We start from the raw sequence: 21970 nt of genomic DNA, 5'->3' as shown, positions 1-21970 counted from the left end.
ATGATCAGCTGAATGGTACGCAGCAAGCCCAGCAGCAGCAGATAAATAGCACAACACAGCAACAACCAAACAACCACGAAGATGAAGTTCACACGTTGGTCGAGCAACAGACTAATAATCCCAGGAAGACAGGATAGGAAACAAAACCAGTCGAGAAAGGAAACAGAATATTTTGTGCTATAGCCACAGAAGTTCAATAACCACCAAGGCTCAGCAAATAACCAGCACAGTTTCGACAATCAAGGAGACTAAAACTCAAACCAACAGCACACAGAAAGCTCAGTGTAGTAACAATCACAGCAGAAGAACACAAACTTCTCTTAAGGGAACAAATAACAATCCCAGTTAGGATAACCAACTTGGTTTCTTTGTGCAATTTTTGGACAGTGTTCAGTTACAGTATTTCTGGAAATTTCTTTCTGTTTTTTTTTCCAGTTTTCTTCAACTCACAAGACCTCTCTTCAAGACTAAAATTTCCAGCCCTCTTTAAGTTCTGAAAATAACCTATTTATAAGCCAAACAACCAGTGCAGTCAAGCTGCCTGGATTCTGCCAATTGCAGACTGCCCATACCTATTAAATCCCATGCCTAAGCATCTTTTTGATACCAGCCCTCTGTTCCCCACGCCTAGCTTATTCCTTTTGTTCAAGAGTTATGGGTTCATTTAAGTATTCATTTCAAACCCCATACTCTTGTGTCTTGTTCCCCATTGGCATTAGTTTAATATTAATTTAGTACCCTACTTGTCAGCTCACTTAAACTAAGCTTTTCCTGTTTTTCTCGAACCCCAGACTACCCTTGTTAACCTTGATTATTACTGCCCTAAACCCCTTGCAGCATCAGGGCATTTTGAACTTCTGGGAGTTCAAATTCAAGACTGCCCTAGCCTGATTCTTTTAATTTGCTTACAATGCAATTATAAGCTAGTAGTCACAGCTAATGTCAAGCATCCAATTAACAATCAACAGGTTCATTCATTTACGTGAAGTTGTACGAATTAGAATATTTGAACATTCAGTCGTAAGAAGTTAATCGACGACATTTATCAAGTCGACTATACTAATTATAACAGGTAAAAATCAGTCGTTCATATAAACAAATACATACAGGGACCTAAAGGGCTCGGACAACTTTGGTCCATCACTGGGAACCTATATAAATTATTTATGCGACGACTATCCTAATCGGACATGCTTATCACAAGATACGTTTAAATCATACACAGAAAACAATCGACCAAATAAAAAGGTCTTTGACAGAGATGGAAGAAATTAAGAAAACTATCAGACAATAACAAACAGTCACAACAAAGCATGCTAACAACTCAATCAAAACTAAAACAAAGAGAAGGGAAAGCTTACTGAAAAAGCTTAAACCAAACTGACCCAAATCCGACTTAACTTCGACCATTTGAGGCCGAACAAACTTTAATCAGGGTGTTCTCACACGAGAACACCTTGATTAAGGTCTATTAGACCTCAAACCTTGTTAAGACTGGCCGGTTTCCAAGGCTATTCATGTTCTAGGTTTTGGATTCTCAGATTTGAGATTCTAAGAGTTGTGGGTAGATTCGGACCAAACCAAGCCTGGTTTGGCCACGAGGGGGGTCAGGGGAGTGTCTGGTATGAAGATGGTGAGGTTTGGTATAGGTCCGGGTTCGACTCGAATCTTCAAATGAAGATTCGAGATGAAGGAAGGGGATTCGAGGCTAGGGGGTAATAGATCCATGTTCAGGAGAGTGAGGGGGTCCTAGGGTGTTCAGGAGGTGGTCATCGGCGTTCATGCCGCCGGGTTCTGGTGAAAGGGATATCAGGGCGGCTGCTAGGGTTTGCGAGTTCAGGGCTTGGGGAAGGAGATGAGTGAAGGGGGGGGGGGGGGTTCGGTTAGGGGGCATGGGGTGTGAGGGAAGGTTTATATACGGCGTAGAGGATTTGATCCAGGCCGTTAGATCATCTGATCTCAACGGTTTGGATCTGATGGTGAGGAGTGAGACGAGGTCGTTTGGCATTAAAACGGGGTCGTTTGGATTTAAGTGAGGGGTTGGGTTGGACCGGCTAAACAGGTCGGGTTACGGGTGCGGATGTGGACTGTTGGATGGGTGTGTTTGAACGGCTCAGATCAGACGCATGATGCGGCGTCGTTTCGGGAGGTGGTCAGGGCAGGCCTGGTTTGGACCAGGTCCTTGGACGTGGTTTTGGGCCTATTTTGTTTCATTTCTTGGGCCCAAATCGATTTTTATCACTTTTCTTTGTTTTTTAATTTTAAAACAAAAAATGAAAATAACAAATAAATAATAAAATGAATGAAATTAAAACAAACAACAATGTAACACTTCAACACCATTATCACACCAAATTAAAATGTTTAAGTAAGTTAAATCACAACCTAGAACGAACGATGCACATATATTTTGAATTTTCTTTTAACGATCAAATTACGGTTTGATTACCATGACAGACATACTTTGTATTTTGACTGATAAGATCAAAAATGCAAAAATGGGACGAACCACAAATGACTTAGCAGTACATGTCATGAAAAATTGATAATTTGTACAGCGAGGTCACTGGTCACTATTTTTGTTTTCTTTTGGAGTGATTGTCCGTGAAGCAAAAATCACGTGCTTACATCGAGTAGATTTGTTACTTCTCGACATGGTTGATTTTGATGTCATATTGGGGATGGGCCGGTTATCACCTTACCACGCTATCTTGGACTGTCATGCCAAGACTGTGACCTTAGCCTTGCCGGGTTTACCTCGTTTAGAGTGGAGAGGTACTTCTGGTCATTCTACCCGTAGGGTTATCTTATATATAAAGGCTTGGCATATGGTCGAGAAGGGGTGTTTGGCCTATTTGACATAAGTTCATGATTCTAGTGCCGGGGTTCCTTCTATGGAATCTAGTGCCGGGGTTCTTTGAGTGTTTGGCCTATGATAATATCAAAGGCAATAACATCCTGTCGGGTATGCCACCCAATAGGGATATTGACTTCTACATTGATTTGGCTCCGGGCACTCAGCCCATTTCTCTCCCGCTATATCGTATGGCCCTGCCTAAGTTGAAAGAATTGAAGGAGCAGTTGCAAGACTTGCTTGATAAGGGCTTTATTAGACCTAGTGTCTCACTTTCGGGTGTGCCGGTGTTGTTTGTCAAGAAGAAGGACGAATCGATGAGGATGTGTATAGATTATCGGCAGCTGAATAAGGTCACCATCAAGAACAAGTATCCATTGTCGAGGAATGATGATTTGTTTGATCAGCTTCAAGGTGACAAGGTATTTTCGAAGATTGACTTGAGATCTGGCTACCATCAGTTGAGGATTAGGGCATCCGATGTCCCTAAGACAGCGTTCAGCACTCGGTACGGGCATTATGAGTTCTTGGTGATGTCATTCGGATTGACAAATTCCCCAACAACTTTTATGGATTTGATGAACCGAGTTTTCAAGCCTTACTTGGATTCATTCGTGATAGTCTTCATTGATGATATTTTGATCTATTCCTGCAACCGGGAGGAGCATGAGTAGCATCTAAGAGTGGTTCTTCAGACTTTGAGAGATAACCAGTTGTATGCTAAGTTTTTGAAGTGTGAGTTATGGTTGTGTTCAGTTGCATTTTTGGGTCACGTCATCTCAGTAGAGGGTATTTAGGTGGATCCGAAGAAGATAGAGGTAGTCAAGAACTGACCTAGACCCACATCAGCTACAGAGATCAGGAGTTTCTTGGGATTGGCAAGCTATGACCGTCGATTTGTGGAGGGGTTTTCATCTATTGCAGTCGCGATGACCAAGTTGACCCAGAAGGGGGCCTAGTTCAGGTGGTTGGACGAGTGTGACGTGAGCTTTCAGAAGCTCAAGACAACTTTGACTATGGTTTCGGTGTTGGTTTTGCCCACAGGTTCACGGCCATAAACAGTTTATTATGACGCATCTCGTATTGGACTTGGTATAGTGCTGATGCAGGATGGCAAGGTTATTATGTATGCTTCGCAACAGTTGAAGATTTATGAGAAGAATTATCCAGTTCATGATTTGGAGTTAGCAGCCATTGTTCACGCCCTGAAGATTTGGAGGCACTATTTGTATGACGTTTCATGTGAGGTGTTCACGGATCACAAGAGTCTACAGTATTTGTTCAAGCAGAAGGAGCTGAATTTGATGCAGAGAAAGTGGTTGGAGCTATTGAAAGACTCTGATATCACCATTTTATATCATCCGAGTAAGGCCAATGTGGTGGCTGATGCTTTGAGTAGAAAGTCAGCCATTATGGGCAGTCTTGCGTACATTCCGATTGGTGAGATACCGCTTGCTTTGGATGTTTAGGCTTTGGCCAATCAGTTCTTGAGGTTTGATATTTTTGAGCCCAGCCGTGTGTTAGCTTGCACAACTGCTCGTTCTTCATTATTTGAGCGTATCCTATATCGGCAGTATAATGATCCACATTTGCTTGTCCTTAGAGACACAGTGCGACACGAAGGTGCCAAGCAGGTTACAGTTGGAGATGATGGAGTTTTGAGGATGCAGGGTCGTATTTGTGTGCCTAATGTGGATGGACTTCGAGAGTTGATTCTAGAGGAGGCCCATAGTTCCCAATACTCTATACATACGAGCGCTGCTAAGATGTATCAGGACTTGCGGTAGCATTATTGGTGGAGGAGGATGAAGAAGGATATTGTTGCATTTGTGGCTCGGTGTTTGAATTGTCAGCCGGTAAAGTACAAGCATTAGAGACCTGGTGGTTTGTTCTAGAATATTGAGATTCCTGAGTGGAAGTGAGAGCATATCACTATGGACTTTGCTGTTGGACTCCCACAGACTCAGAGGAAGTTCGATGCAGTGTGGGTAATTGTTGATAGGCTGACCAAGTCAGCACATTTCATTCCTATGGCAGTTTCCTATTCTTATGAGAGGTTATCCGATTTCTATATCCGGGAGATTATTTGTCTTCATGGTGTGCCTGTGTCTATCATTTCAGACCGAGGTACGCAGCTTACTCACATTTCTGGAGGGCAGTTCAGCATGAGTTGGGCCCATGGGTCGAGTTGAGCACAACATTCCATCCTCAGATGGACAGGTAGTCCGAGCGTACTATTCACATTTTGGAGGATATGCTCCGAGCTTGTGTCATTGACTTTGGAGGCTCATGGGATTAGTTTTTGCCTTTGGTAGAGTTTTCCTACAACAACAACTACCAGTCGAGCATCAAGATGGCTCCTTATAAGGCTTTATATGGTAAGCGGTGTCGGTTGCCGGTTGGGTGGTTTGAGCTGAGAGAGGCTCGGTTGTTGGGTGCGGATCTAGTACAAGATGCCTTTGAAAAGGTCAGGATCATTTAGGATAGGCTTCGTACAGCCCAGACTAGGCAAAAGAGTTATGCCGACCGTAAGGTTCGTGATGTGGAATTCATGGTCGGCGAGTGGGTGTTGCTTCGGGTGTCTCCTATGAAGGGCGTGATGAGATTTGGGAAGAGGGGTAAGCTTAGCCCTAGATTCATTGGCTCGTTTGAGATTCTTGATTGAGTGGGAGATGTGGCTTACAGACTTGCGTTGCCTCCAGGTTTATCAGTCGTGCATCTAGTTTTTCATGTGTCCATGCTTCGGAAGTATCATGGCGATCCATCCGATGTGTTAGACTTCAGCACTGTCTAGTTGGACAAGTACTTGACCTATGAGGAGGAGCCAGTAGCTATTTTAGACCTGTAGGTTTGTCAGTTGAGATCGAAGAGTTTCCCTTCTGCTCGTGTTTAGTGGAGAGGTCAGCCTGTTGAGGCAGCGACCTCGAAGTCCAAGTCCAATATGCGGAGCCGATATCCCTATCTTTTCTCTGACTCGGGTACTTTCTTATGTCCGTTCAAGGACGAACGATAGTTTTAGAGGTGGAGAATGTGTTGACCCAAAAGGTCATCACTCGTTTTGAAAGAAAATTCTGTGTTTCAAGGTCTTTAAAATCTTTTTTATCTCACCTCGATTTGTGTGCATAGTCCGGGCACTTTTTCGGAAATCTTTTATGTGAAAACTAAGTAATATAAGGAAATTAGATTTTAAAATTGAATAAAGTTAACTTTGGTCAACATTCTTGGTAAACAGACCCGGACCCCTGATCTGACGGTCTCGTAGGGTCCGTAGTAATATTTGGGACTTATGCATATGCCCGGAATCGAATTTCGAGGTTCCAAGCCCGAGAAATGAATTTTTGAAAGAAATTATTTAACTGAAATTATAAGAGTTTTTGGAAATGAAAAGAGGTTTGAAATTGATGGTATCATGCTCGTATTTTGGTTCCGGAGCCCGGTACAAGTCTTATATAATAAATAAGTTGAATCTGTGAAGTTTGGTAAGGATCGGAGTTCGTTTAGGATAAATCGAACCTTTATTTGAGAAATTGTAAATTTTGATGTTCTTGAGTAATTTCATAAATGTTAGGCTTAATTCATAGTTGTCGATGTTATTTTGATGATTTGATAGCACGAGCAAGTTTGTATGATGTTTTTAGACTTGCGTGCATATTTGGTTTGGAGCCCCAAGGGCTCGGGTGATTTGTTGATAGGCCACATAGTGAAATTGGACTTAGGAAAAAGTTGCTGGTATCTGACATTTTGCCCAGGCCTCTGATCTCGCAATTGCGAGATCAGGCTTCACAATTGCAAAGTCCTCAGGCATGGGAATTGCGACCCAGGTGTCGCAAATGCGAACCTAGCCTGGGCAGGCCTTGGTCACAAATGCGACCCTTTTAACGCAAATGTGATGTCACAAATGCGACTGATTTCTCGCAAATGTGAAGCAACAGGTCCTGAAGGGGTTCGCAATTGCAAACCTTGGTCGCAATTGCGACATCTGCGCCCAGTTAATTTGGACTTAGACGCATTTTTCTTCATTTTTCAAACTCTCTTGGGCGATTTTCTAAAGAAAAGTTCTTCTCCAAATCAATTGTAAGTCGTTTCTAACTCATTTTCTTTAATCTATAACATATTTTCACATGATTTCAATTCAAAATCAAGGGTTTTCATAGGGAAAATTGGGTGTTTTGGGTAGAACTTAGGATTTTCAAAATTTGGGGATTTAGACCTCGATTTGTGGTGCGATTTCAAAAAAAATTATATATTTGAGTTCGTGGGTGAATGGTAATCGGGATTTGGTTCGAACCTTGGATTTTGACCATGTGGGTCCGGGGTCGATTTTTGACTTTTTGGGGAAAACATTAGAAAACCTATTTTCATGCATTAGAATTGATTCATTTAGCATTCATTAATATCGTTAAGTAAATTGTGGCTAGATACGAGTGAATTGGTTGTGGAAACAAGAGGTAAAGTGGTATTTGAGGCTTGAATTGTGTTCGTGAAATTGAGGTAAGTGTTTGGTCTAACCTTAGCTTGATGGATTAGTAGTTGTGTCTTATTTGCGATGTGTTAATTGTTGAGTACGACGTATAGGTGTGGTGACGATTATCTATATATCGGTGTCAATCATGCCCATGAGTCTTATACTATGATTAATGTGTCTCCGTTTCGTATTGCTCATGCTTTATATTATGATTTCTATTGTTGAACAAGGCTTGTGGAAGTATTATTGGTAACTGAACATTGTAGAGCGTTGGCTCAAGTTGAGAAATGAGTTGTGAGGAAATTATGGAAAAGAGAAGAGGTTTATGATATTGTCTCCCTTACTGGGATGTTATTGCTTTTGATGTTATCTGCCTTGCCGGGATGTTATTGCCTTTGATATTATCTGCCTTGCCGGGATGTTATTACTCATGATATTGTTTCCCTTGCCGAGATATTGTTGCTATGCTATTGTTCCCTTGCCGGGATTTTATTGTGATATTATTGACTTCCTTGCCCAAATTTCTTTGTGATTTTTTCTTGGGTGAGGAAGAGTGTAAAGCACGAAGGGTCATGCCGTGCATGATTTTGAGAGTGTTAATGCAAGAAGGGTGATGTCGTGCTAATATTTTGAGGTAAAAGCATGAAGGGTGATGCCGTGCCGCAAGATGTACGATGTCGTGCCATGATATGAGTAATAATGCACGAAGGATAATTATGTGCCATGATTATGTCAGGTAAAAGCACGAAGGGTGATGCCGTGCCGATTATATTGATTCTCATGGTGAGGATGAGAGTAAAAGCACAAAGGGTGATGCCGTGCACAAAGGGTGATATCGATTCTTATGGTGAGGACGAGAGTAAAAGCACGAAGGGTGATGCCGTGCACTTTTCTTTGATTTACTTATTCTTTCTTACAGTTGAATTTTCATGTTCCTTTCACTTCTTTACTGAGATTTTGTTAGTACATGATATTCCCTGCAACATGTTTCCCCTTCCCATCTTTAACTGCTAGTTTCTGTCATTATTACTTGTTGTATATGATATAACTATGCAGGTTTATTTGGTAGTCTTGTCCTAGCCTCGTCACTACTTCACCGAGGTTAGGTTAGGCACTTACCAACACATGGGGTCGGTTGTGCTGATACTACACTCTGCACTGTGTGCAGATCCCGGTGCTGGAGCTTTTGGACCACAGTGAAGCTGTTTCCTTCAGTCCATCAGGCTACCCTAGGTAGTCCTGCAGGCGTCCCCTTCCTATCTAGTTTTCTTCTATTCTTTATTATTTCAGAGACAGACATGTATCTATTTTGTTTGGACCCTATTTGTAGTATTCTTAGAAAGTCTGTGAGATTGTGACACCAGTTCTAGGTAGCTTATGTTTATGGATTTGTATCGGTATTATTTTAAATTGTTACATTTCATTCTTTCGCTTTATTATTTTGGCTATTTATAAAATGTTAGCTCATAATTGTTAAGGGATTAAAAATGAAAAAGGGTTAAATAATTGAAATAGTCGGCTTGCCTAGCTTTCACAAGTAGGCATCATCACGACTCCCAAGGATGGGAAATCCGAGTCGTGACATTACCTAAAAACTCTTTCATCATTTCCGGGTAAAGAGGGACAGCTGTTGATACCCAATTTTCCCTCATATATTTTTAAATACGCATAAATACTTACAAAATATTGTACATGCATTTACAAACATTCACAAGTGTTGTTATAATTTTTCTATAATTTTTAAAGGCCCTAAATCAATTTATTTCTGCATTTTTAATTATATAAATATTTAATAAGTACCCCTCATATTACTTTACAATAGTTTAGTCATTTAAATTTATCATTTATACTCATATGAGTGTTCAAATATTCTTAATTGCATTTTTAAGACTATAATTGCATGTTTTGGAAAAATAGTCCCTACATATGTATAACTATATTATCTATAGAGAAAATGACTTTTTATATTTTTATATTATTAAGTAATTATTTTAAATCATCTTCATGCATAAAAGTCATTTTTATCATTTAACTAGCTATTTTTATAAACTATTTTATTAATTAATTGGGTATTTAACAAATAGCCCCTAATTTATACCCAAAATCGGACCCCCCAATCCACTTTAATTAACCCAAGCCCAATTCAAATCAAACCTAACCCAATTAAATCCTACCCGACCCAAATCCCCTCTAATGGTGGCCGTTGATCTTTGAGATCAACGGTCCACATTCATTCTTTCAATTTATAACTCAAACGACCCCCTAACCCTATTCATTTGTTACAACCAGCCGCCCTTAGATCCTCTTCTTCTCCGGTTCTCTATGGAACAAACCCTAACCCTAGCGCCCTCACCTAATTTCTACCTCAAACCCTTCAATTATTACCCGTTCCATGGGATTCCTTGGTGATTTGAGGCCCCTAATGGCCTCTTACCTCTTCTGGTTGTTCGATTTTGTTGTTTCATGAAGGGATCTCGAAGAGATCCATCCCAGATTTTGTTCGAAACCGTTTAAGAATCCACCTATGGCCATCTCTATTTGTGAGTGCTATTATCTTGTGTTTATGACTAGAATCTCTGGTTCCAAACTAGATTTTCTTTTATCTCTGTCACTTTCTCAAAACCCTCATCTCTTACACATTGAACCTGTTCAGATCCTTGTACATCTGAAATGTTTTCAAGTTTATACGGAAGTTTTCTTTAAAATTTTCCCGTTCTTCTTATCATCGACTGATTTTAATGTTCCTCAAAGTTAGGGTTTTGATTCTATATTATTTGCTGTATATTTGAAGTGGTTTCGAGTTTCTATAGCATTTTTCTCTAACAGTTTTCTTCTTTCCTTCCTATTAATCGATCTTAATATTTCTCTAAACCTAGGGTTCCACTTCTTCTTGTTTCTACAAAACATTTCTAAAGATTCTAAGTGTTTGAATCTCATTATCTTTACTAGTTCTACCGACTATTTCATGCCTATGTTCTAGTCCTTTGTTTGTTCATTTGTCTAACTGTCTGCTTCAATTTTTCCCGTTATTGTTTATCTCTGTCAATCAAAATAGATTGACTGATTTCACTTAGGGTTCAAATTATATTTTTTCTATTAAAATTAGTATTTCCCCATGATTCTACCTATTTTCCTCATTTATGACTTTTAATTGGTATTACTTGCCTTATTTAGATTAGTTAGTCTAATCTATTGGTCTTTAGACTTATTGCTTGCCTTATTTAACTTTAATCATGCCTGCTGGCTGATTTTGTATGAGATTCTCCCTAATTTATGTAATATTTCCCGGATTCTGTCTTATTAATTGATTAGGTTTAGGCTTGACTGACTGGTTAATTGATTTGCATACTTTATTTATGTGCCGTTAATTTTCCCTTGCCTTATTTGTTTACTCTGCTCAATGCTATATAAGCTTCACCTCTTTTATTTAACACACACACACACACAAACATAGTTCAAAAAACACACAGACACACACAAAAGCTTTGCTCTCAAAACATCTATGCTACTTGTGTTTATTGCATTGCTTACCTGAAAGCCAAGGCTAGACCACTAATTTCTGTACACCTATCATCTTCTGTTGATCATCTGTAACTGGTATGCCTCCAGTTTACTATCATTCAAGCCTCTGTATGATTTAACTTGTGTATTTCTTGTTCTCATCATGTCTACTTTCATGTTACTAAATCAGTATGATCTTTGTTATCAGCCTGCCTATTCTTAACTAGACCTATGTGCTTCATGCTAATACTCTTAATCAGCATCCCTACTTCTATTAACTATACCTATGTGTTTTCCTTCTTTTAACATATCTACATGTCTGCCTCTATGCCATTAGATCTATGTCTACTTGCCCTGTCCTAAATGCTCATCCTTAACAAACTCTTAATTAAGTCATGGTCTCTATGCCCTCAACTCTTCTTGATTTTCTGTGTGATTGTTCGATCCTAGTATGTTGTCCTATGATTAATACATGCCTGTATGATAACCTAGTAATAGCTAAGGGATCAAGACCATGAGAAACCTTGTTAAACTAATTGATTCTATCTGTTGTTAACTGATGGAGTTCAGGACTAAGCTCCTTCTGTTAAATCTGGGCAATATGGGCCTTTGCTTTATGACTATATTCCTACTGAGACCCCTTTGTTTCAGAATGCTTCTGACTGTTTTCACTTCTGAACTGTTTTTACTCCTGAACTATTTTCACTCTTGAACTGTTTTACTTCTGGATTGCTTTACTTCTTAACTGTTTTCTTAAAACTATCTCTAAACTTTCAAGCACTACCTTCCATTCCTACTCCTAAAATATTTAGGATCTTGGCCATCCAGTGTGAGCACTACTTTGGAGTCCATGAGACTCTTCTGAACTCTGACACATTGGGGCTGGCCCTTCCACACTGCACAAGGACTGCTTCTCTTTAAGGAGAGTCTGGGTGTGAGCATTGCCCAGGGTCCATAAGGCCCTTGGGAACTTTGACGTACCAGAATACTCTCTTGGATACTATGAGTTGTTGGGGTACTGCATATTTGGTTGAAGGCCTAGTTTTCCAGGTTTATTGTTTGGGCCTGTTCAGGCTCCCTATAGGTTTAGTAGTTTCACTCCTGTAATTCATTATTTATGTTTGGTTTGTAATAATAATTTCTTTGTAAACAGATATTGGGGATATTAGTAAAAATGGGAGGGGTTCTTACATATATTTTATTGGGAAATGGTAGATACCTTGCCTATAGGGCTTAAAACCAGTCCTGCATTTAGAAACTATGTCTATAGGTTGTTGCGATGTTTGTTTACTTATGTGCATTTATATAACTGACCTATAAGTTTAAAATCAATCCTGCATTCTAGATATCATGAAAATGAGGTTTAAAATAAATTTCTGCATTCAGATACCATGTCTATAAGTTTAAATCAATTTCTACACCTAGACAACATGCCTCTAGGACTTAATGAACCAAACTGCCTGTTTAAAATTTTTTACTGGTTTATCGCAGTTCTGATTAATGACTAGATACCATGATCATAGGACATCGTTGATCCGCGCCTAGGCAAGCTTGTAGGGCAACTAAAACCTTGAAATTATAAAACTATGCTTTGTTTACTACCTAGATTTAGATAGTCCTAAAATCAGTAGGCAACTGATTAAGTACCTTCTGCTTCACTTTTAATAAAACACTGCATATGTTATGTTTTACGCTTACCTAGATATCCTGCTATAGGACTTTTAAAGTATCTGAAATACTGCTGTTTGAGATGTGCAATTGCTTGTTTATTTGTGGAGGTAAATATGAGCCTTTAACTGTTCCTTTATATGGCAGTCTTATTTGTTTTTGCTTGTCGCTTAGATTTTCTCCTTTTAAGCACTATAGGGAGGTCTAGATCCACCTTAACTAGAAGTCATAAACACCTTCAGGACTATAAGTAAGGGACGGGTAATGCACACATATGGTACATCTAAATTATAATCACTTATATAACCATTAAGGGGAGGGTAATCGGTAGTAAAGGATATGATGATCTGTGCACTAATGCTATGTGTAACATTCCAATTTAGGGGACGATTACCAAGTATTGCACAGAAGTGATCCTAGAGGCTAAAAAAACTAGGACCCCCTTTGCCCCTTGTTCTAAACAAAATATCTGTTTGTCTAAATTACTTTGTTTGCTTAATACCAATTCACCTAATTTGAGTTCGGCCGGGACCCACCATTGTGGACCTTGAGGGGTGCCTAAGACCTTCCTACTAAGGTTATTTTGAGCCCTTACCCAATCTCTGGTAGTGCAAACCGGTTTTATGAGTTACTTGCTTTAGATGCCCTAACGCACCTTAAATCCGTTAGGTGGCGATTCTTCAAATTCCATACCCAATTTCCAAAAGGAAATGAGTTATTCCCAATGAATGTCGAAACTCGGACTCCGCGAGGAAAAAGGGGGCGCGACAACATTCAGGGATCCTCCTTCCATATCAGCCCTTAGCCTACAAATACCTAATTAAAAAAAAACTAACTAACCTGGTTCAAAAACAACCCTTGGAAAAGAACCGCGGTCAAAAGAAAAACTAAGGGGTAATTGATATACTACCTACAGAAGAAAATATTTTTTTTAATCGACTTAGACCCTCAAGAAACCCATCAAGTGATATCCGTTGTCGGGACAAGTCGAACACATTTTGACTACTAATCAAAAACAAAAATCAAACTAACCAACGATTACAATCAAATTAACCAAAGACTACAATCAAACGAGAATCAAGCTACATTCCTATATATACACAACATACCAACGAAGTAACCCCCACCCCACACTTAAAAAGATGTCAAGTCCTCATGTCATAAAATAGAAAGTACTGCGAGGCAAAGGAACTTCCTTAAAAGATCAGTATTGATCAGAGACAGTGCCGGGGTCTAAGTGACACGCCCTCCACACCGCATGCAACCAACCCATGATTTGCTTCTCTAATTTAGCATTTTAGGTGGCCAAGGCATCAACTCTATTCCCCAAGTCTATGACAGTAGTACGCAGCCCCACCATTTCCTGCTCTAAGAACCCGACCAACCCCGGATGACCCTTCGGCTTCCGCAAAATGCTCATTGGATGGTGACTCAGCCCCCACCTCATCCTGCTCACCATCTACCTCCTCGGATGCCTCAGAATCATCACTATCAGTTGAACTGGCTGCCACCGTCTCTTTCCTAATACTCACCTTGGAAGCCCGGAACATTGTTTCTTTCTTCACCTTGCCGTTTGCATGGGGGTTCTCTAATACCCCTACAGCCCGACACAATCGAGTTACTAGAGATGGGAAGAAGAACCCATACCTCCTCAATGTTGAACGGATGAACATCTCCGAGTGAATAACCTTGGCCACATCAAAATTGTGGCCATTCATGAAGCACCAGATCAAAGAAGCTCACGGTCCATTAACTTCAGTGGTTTTGTGGGACGATAGCAGTCAACTATTGATGATGTACAACCAACACTTACCTTCAAAGGTGAGTGAGGAGGAGTGAAACTTCGATCCCTGAACAACCCACACTATCTCCTTGTCTGGGTTACAGATAGTTTGGAAAAACAATTGCCAATATGTGGGTTCTCTCTTATAAGTATCATAGTAATCCACCTCCCCAGTAAATGCAAGCAAGCGACACACTCTCTTGATAGCTTCAATCGAGGCATTCACCCTCTTTTGTCGCACAAAACAAACATGATCCTCATGTTCGGAACAGTTGGCATAAAATTCCCTAACAAGCAACAAGTTACCTTCCTCCGGCTCCTCGAAGAAGATGTCGAGCTCGTGCTTAGTTATATCCCTATACATATTGGGGCACTCAGCCGGAAGGGAACCCCTTTCAACTCTTCGTTTTGGTACCGGTTTTCTAATAGACTTCTAGCCAAAACGGTCTTGGGTAGCTCTGGAGACAAACCTAGTGCTATCAAACTGCCTTGAACTGGACGATACTCATGCACGGGACGAGCCACCAGTAGTGCGTATCTTCTTTGAAGATCTTATTGTACTTACACTACAACCATTAGTATCAAGAATCAGCGGAATAGGTGACCCAAGGGCGGTTACTACGACTTCACTCGCCCCTCTAGGTCATAATTTATACTAAAAAATTCATTGGGGCAATTCAACAAACACCTCTTGTGCACATGCCCCCCAATGTACCAAAGAACCCAATTAAACCCTCATTATTCACAACTCAACAATGTTTTTCCAACCCAACCATCCTAATGTCCTCACATATCAACAATTATACCAACAAATACAGTATAGATAAGAATACCTAGATTTCTACTTGCTTATACCTAAAATAGAAGATACAAAGAATGAAAAGAAAAGAAAGAAAAAAAATTGAAAAGAACAAAACAAAAGAAACTAAAAGAAGAGAGTAGAATCATGTACTTACTTGAGAACCTTGTGATGAACGAAGATGGAAGAGTGGGTGAGTAGAGAGTGGGAAGAAGAGAAGGGAATTTGGTGAAGAATGGGGAAGGTATGCATTAGTAATTGGTGAAGGAGGAGTGTTTTTTTGTTTTGTTTTGTGTTGTTTATATGAAGGGAGGGGGGAAAACAAAACATGGGAATGCGGATGGGGGGGGGGGGTTAATTAAAGAAAACAAAACTAATTAAAAAGGGGGTGAGGTGGGAAAGAAAATAAAAAAATAAAAAAAATTAAAAATTTGATACCTAACTTCGCTAGGTTCGCGGCCGGATCCGCGACCGCGGACAGAACATTCTTAAAATATGCGGTTGATCCGCGGTCAGATCTACGACCGCAGATTAGGCGTCCAAGTTTTTTTATGCCTACCTATGGGATACTTATGTCACCCCGACGAATACAACAAATCAATGGGTTGCCTCCCATGAAGCGCTCGATTTAATGTCGCGGCACGACACAGATAAGCGTATTTAAAGTACGCTCAACTGTGGAGGCTCGATCAAATGGATCACTGACACTTCCTTTGCTTCCTCTATGCCCACATAATGTTTCAACCTATGCCCATTGACTTTAAACGTGAGAGAGTCATTACTCACAACAATCTCTACAGCACATATGGGCTGAATTTCAACCACCCGGAAAGGCCCTGACCATCGTGACTTCAATTTGCTCGGAAACAACCTCAGATGTGAGTTGTATAGCAATATCGTATCTCCAAGTTTAAAATTCCGCTCAATAATATTCCTATCATGTATCGTCTTCATTCTCTCCTTATATAATCTTGTGCTCTCAAAAGCATGATATCTAAACTGATCATGCTCGTGCAACTCCATTACTCAACATGTTCCTGCAGCTTCACTATCAAGATTCAACTATCTCAATGCTCACCAAGATCTATGCTCCAACACTACTGGTAAATGACATGCCTTCCCAGAAACTAACTTGTATGGCGACATGCCAATTGGAGTTTTGAAAGCGGTTCAATACGCCCAAAGTGCATCATCTAACTTCCTTTCCCAATCTGTTCTAGTTACATTCACAGTTTTAGTTAGCACACTCTTTATTTCTCTATTCGAGACTTCCACTTGCCCGATTATTTATAGATGATATGGGGTGGACACCTTGTGGCGTATATCATACTTCTCCAATAACTTTGTAAAAGCTCGATTAAAAAAGTGAGTGCCTCTATCACTAATTATTGCCCTTGGGGTGCCAAATCGAGTGAATATGTTCTTTCTCAAAAAACCAATTACCCCTTTTGCATCATTTGTAGGGAGTTCTGCAGCTTCTACCCATTTGGACACGTAGTCCACAACGATGAGTATGTACTTGGTGTCATATAAGCTGACGAAAGGCCCCATGAATTCGATCCCCCATACATCAAACACTTCTACCTCCTGAATTGGGTTTATGAGCATCTCATGGCTGCGGGAAATGTTCCCGGTTCGTTGGCATTCATCACAGTCTTTTATCTATAGATGTGCATCTTTGAATAGTGTTGGCAAGTATAACCCCAACTCCAAGACTTTCGCAGCTATCCTTACTCCCCCGAAGTGCCCACCATATGGTGACTCGTGACAAGCCTGCAAAATAGAAGACTGGTTTATCTCAGGGATACATCTCCGGTTCATGTTATCAACACAAATCCTAAATAGATAAGGCTCATCCCAATAATACATGCTACAATCACGAAAGAACGTTTTCTTTTGAATAGAGGAAAGGTCATAAGGAACAATATCGCTTGCCAGGTAGTTTGAAATGTCTGCATAACATGGCGCTTCCTCGAGACTCATGGCCAGTAGTTATTCATCTAGAAAAGTTTCTAGAATCTCTTCTACCTCAACTTTCTTTTCAGCTCCTTCCAGCCTGGATAAATGGTCAACTACTTGGTTCTTCATTCCCTTTCGTTCACAGATCTCCAAATCAAATTCTTGCAGCAGTAGCACCTATCGAATCATGTGCAGTTTTGACTCCTTCTTCTCAATTAAGTACCTAAGAGAACCATTGTCAGTATAAATAATTACCTTTGAACCTATCAGGTAAGACCTGAAATTGTCAAATACGAACACCACTGCCAAAATCTCCTTCTCGGTCATAGTGTAATTTAATTGGGCTCTACTTAGCGTTCTACTTGCATAGTATATTGGATGCATCATCTTATCTTTTTGGTGCCCAAGAACTGCTCCCACAACATAGTCACTCGCATCATATATCAGCTCAAATGGTTGCTCCCAGTCGAGCGCAACTATGATAGGTTCTGTTACCAGTCTCTTCTTTAATTCCTCAAAAGCTACATTACAGTCATTAGAAAATACAGAAGGGTGATCTTTTTCAAGCAATTTGCACAAGGGGTTAGAAATTTTGGAAAATCTTTTATAAATCTCCTATAGAAACTGGCGTGCCCAAGAAAACTTCTGATTGTTTTGATGGAGGTGGGTGGTGCAACCTTTTCTATCACATCAACCTTTGCACGATCCACCTTAATACCTTTACTTGACACTAAGTGTCCTAAGACTATACCTTCATGTACCATGAAATGGCACTTTTCCCAGTTGAGTACTAGATTAGTCTTGATACACCTTTTCAAAACTCTTCTCAAGTTCACAAGGCAATCATCAAATGAGTTTCCCATCACTGAGAAGTCATCCATGAAAACGTCCATTATCTCCTATACCATATCTGTGAAGATGGCCATGATGCACCTTTGGAATATGGTAGGTGTGTTGCATAAGCTAAGCGACATTTGCCGAAAAGTATAGATTCCATAAGGGCAGGAAAACGACATTTTCTCCCTATCCTCCGGGGCAATAGAGATCTGATTATACCCCAAGTACCCATACAGAAAGCAAAAATGAGACCTCCTTGCCAATCTATCTAGCATCTGATCAATGAATGGCAGTGGGAAATAGTCCTTCCTGGTGGCAAAGTTCAATTTCCTGTAATCCATACAGATCCGCCAACCTATGACTGTTCGTGTAGAGATCAACTCGTTCTTTTCATTTTTCACTACCGTTATACCTTACTTTTTTGGTACACACTACACTGGGCTAACCTAGTTGCTGTTAGAGATGGAGAATATGATTACCGCATCTAACCATTTAATTACTTCCTTTTTCACCACTTCTTTCATGTTGGGGTTCAGCCTTCTTTGATGTTCTCTAGAAGGTTTGTGCCCATCATCTTCCAGTAGAATCTTATGCATACAGAAGGTCGGGCTGATCCCCTTAATGTCTGCAATGGTTCATCCAATTGCAGTCTTGCATTCAGTTAGTACATGCAAAAGTTGTTGTGCTTTCACATCTAACTAACTAGCTGAGATAATAATAAGTAAAGTTAAGTCAGGTCCTAAGAATGCATACCTGAGATGGGATGGTAGTGGCTTTAGTTCCAACTTTGGTGGCTCTTCTATTGAGGGCTTAGCTGGAGAAGTTTTTCTTTCCTCTAAGTACAAAGCCTCAAATTCAAGCTCCCTTTTCCAAAAACCTTGGCCTTCAAGAGCAAGTACCCACTCTTCCAAGTCTTCACCGTTAGCTTCGTCTAAGTTCATGAGACAAGTTGCTAGAGGGTCTTTAATGTTCAAAGCTTCATCTTCCTCCCCCAGGACCACATCCAGCACATCTATTAGAGAGCAATTAGAAAATTCACTTTGTCTCCGCATAAATTTCTGCACGTTGAATGTTATCTCTTCATCATTTAATCTCCTCTTGAGCTCTCCAGTTTCACAATCAATTAAGGCTATCCCAGTGGCCAAGAATGGTCTTCCCAAAATTATGGGAATTTCCTTGTCAACCCGACATTCAAGGATGACAAAATCTGCTGGGAACACAAGCTTCCCAACCTGGACCAATACATCATCTAGAATCCCAAAGGGCCTCTTCCCTATTCGGTCAGCCAGCTGTAGTAGCATAGACGTGGGACTTGCTCTTCCAATGCTAGACTTATGTAGATAGCTAGGGGCATAAGGTTTATGCTTGCTCCCAGATCACATAGTACCTTAGCAAATGCAAAGTTACCTATTGTGAATCTCCCTGGGTCAGATAGCTTCTCAGCTATAGGTCTCGTCATAACAACACTGTAGGCCTGAGTCAGTTTAATCGTGGCCAAGTCTTGAAAGTCAAACTTGCGGGATATCAAGTCCTTCATCATCTTCACGTAACCATGCATTTCCTTTAAAGCATCAATCAATGGAATGTTTACCTAAATTTTCTTCAACATCTTCAAGAATTTTTTATACTGCGCATCTTTATGATACTTGGCTAATCTCTATGGGAATGGTGCTGGAGGTCGTTTCTTCCCTGTGATTTGGTTTTTTTCTTGTTCAGGCACTTCTTCTATTGTCGATTCCGGTGCAACCTCAATCTCTTTCATAACCTCTTCTTCGTTTTTGGTGTTTTCTTGCGCATTATGGACCGTCACCTCAGTTAACCCTAATGAATCATCTATCTCAATGGGTACTGGTGCCAGTGTATCAGTTGGCCTGCTTTCGCAAACAATTTCTTGCTCTAGATCTAAGTCTCTACCATTTCGGAGACTCACTACCATCAACTGCTTGGGGCCCTACTCCTTTGGATTGATTTGGGTGTCTGCAGGTAACATCCCATAAGGACGATTATTTAGGGCCATGGAAATTTGTCATAACTGGATCTTAATATTCTTTATCGCTGACTCATGTGAGTCTACTCTATCAGCTAGTTTTCCAGTAGACCCAATCACTTGTTGCATCATTCCCTCAAGTTTAGCAAACCCATCTTCATGTCTCATAATATATTGTTGTGGAGGTTGTTGATAAGCTTACTGCTGATTTTGCTGGTTGTACCCTTGTTGCCTTTGGTAAGGCACCATTTTCCCCTGTGGTCGCATAGACCCATGAGTATTGTTGTTATTATACTGCTACTGAGTTGTTCTGTATTGTTGATTCTGCTGACCTCAATTCTGACCACCTGGTCTCGGTCCCCCATAGTTGGCCACATAATTCATGTTCTCTTACTATTGTTGATTATCACCTTCAGCACTCCACGAGCAAACATATGGCTGATTAATGCATGATGTACATAGACCCCAATTAGTTGCATCAACTATGTGTACCTGCTACTTCTGGCCTAATTCTTCAACCTTTTTGGTGAGGATTCTCATTTGTGTCATTAGAGTGGCCATATTTTCAGCTATAGAGTTAGTCGGGTCTAGAACCACTGAGTGAACCACATGAGTGATTGGAGCATTTCTTGTTGTCCATCCTAAGTTTTGTGCCATCTTGTCAAGTGCGATATTGCTCTCTCTGAATGTTTTGCTAAAAAATGCCCCACCTGTTGAAACATCACCATTGGCTTTCAAACTATCTGCCAAACCCATATAAAATCTTTGCCCCAACATCTGCTCCAGAATACCATGATGTGGACACATAACCAGCAGAAGCTTGAATCTCTCCCACGTTTCGTGTAGCATCTCAATTGGTTTCTGTCTGAAGCTCAATATCTCATCAATTTGCTGAGCAGTCTTATTGGGTGGATGAAATTTGCTCAAATATTGCTTGACTAATTCCTCCCAAGTAGTGATGGAGTTGATGGGGAGTGAATTAAGCCAAGTCTGAGCTGATCCTGTCACTGAGAATGGAAACAACAACAAACGTATTGCTTCTTGTGTCATGTTGTGCTGCCTCTGTGTAGCACAAATTGACAGGAAATTCTTTAGATACTGCTAAGGATCTTCAACGTATGACCTAGAAAATAGTCTCTTATTCTGCAATAGATGTAGCATGTTATTTGTTATCTGGAATGAATCTGGTTGTATCTGAGGGACTACAATGGCAGTTGCTAAGTTGTCAGTGGTAGGTTGTGCCCAATAATATAGTGCTCCTTCTGGCACAAGAGGTGCCACCCTAATCATTTGGGTCATTCACGTTGTTTCTGTTGTTTAGATTATCGTCCTCCATGTCTGGTTCAATGTTTTCGGTTAAGTTCTGTTGTTTTTTGTCTTTCCTGTTTGCACGATTCAATGCCTTGAAAAATTTCTCAGGATATGATAATGTTTCGAGCAATTCACCAGTTCTTGAGGAGTTTCTAGGCATGCACCTGTAACAACCATGACTAAAAATGTTAGAATTTAAATGGTCAGTTTAAATTGAAGAAAATTGACTACACTAAGAATTTTTGCACTTCTTTTTAACTGCAATCAATAACACCATTAATTCCTCCGTAACGGAGCCAAAATTTGATCACGCCCAACTATACCTTATAAAAAGGACAAAGCGGTCGCTGCAAATATATTCTAGTTAACAAGTCCGGAGTCGAATTTCACAGGAAATTAACCTATCGATCACATCTATTGGACTCACAGAAATTTATGTATTCAATCTTTAGAGATATTTGAATAACAAAGTTGGTATTTATTAACTAAATATTATGTAACAAAAATGCAGAAATTAAGAACTAGCTATAAACTTGTTGTAAGCAAGAATGAGAATGGTCTAAGTTTCTGATTTTCCCTCTTGTCGGAATCCTTTACGCTATGTTTGCTATAAATTTGCTTAAGTTTTCTCTATCGATCATGAGCACTCTGACTATCGTAACTCTCTCTCGAGTAATTTCAACAATATAATAGACATATTCTCCCGAATTACACTAGCTGGGCTTAGTTACAGCTTACTTAGATCGCACCCAAGGTTTCGTTATCCCTAATTCCACATTTAAACCCTTCGTATTGATCCTTCATAT

General features: G+C 40.1%; 1 protein-coding gene across 1 annotated transcript; it reads right to left on the bottom strand.

The window, feature by feature from the left end:
• Positions 1-18398: 18398 nt before the first annotated feature.
• On the bottom strand, positions 18399-19802 carry LOC138872038 (uncharacterized). Its single transcript, XM_070149987.1, has 4 exons — positions 19614-19802; positions 19254-19457; positions 18620-19155; positions 18399-18516 (listed from the first exon to the last, which is right to left on the bottom strand). The coding sequence occupies exons 1-4, from the start codon at positions 19800-19802 to the stop codon at positions 18399-18401; spliced, it is 1047 nt and encodes a 348-aa protein (XP_070006088.1).
• Between the last annotated feature and the right edge of the window lie 2168 nt (positions 19803-21970).

Source organism: Nicotiana sylvestris, chromosome 1 (genome assembly GCF_000393655.2).
Source record: "Nicotiana sylvestris chromosome 1, ASM39365v2, whole genome shotgun sequence".
NCBI classification, from domain to species: domain Eukaryota; kingdom Viridiplantae; phylum Streptophyta; class Magnoliopsida; order Solanales; family Solanaceae; genus Nicotiana; species Nicotiana sylvestris.
Note: the sequence above shows the minus strand (reverse complement) of the source record. Positions and strands in the feature narration are given on the sequence as shown.

Excerpts from the sequence above, each read along its gene's own strand:
- LOC138872038 (XM_070149987.1), bottom strand. The coding sequence starts at position 19,802 with ATGGTAGTGAGTCTCCGAAATGGTAGAGACTTAGATCTAGAGCAAGAA. Across the intron at positions 19,156-19,253 it reads GTAACTTTGCATTTGCTAAG|CTGGCTGACCGAATAGGGAA; the intron begins GTACTATGTGAT and ends ATGCTACTACAG. Across the intron at positions 18,517-18,619 it reads CCACTACCATCCCATCTCAG|ACTGCAATTGGATGAACCAT; the intron begins GTATGCATTCTT and ends ACTGAATGCAAG.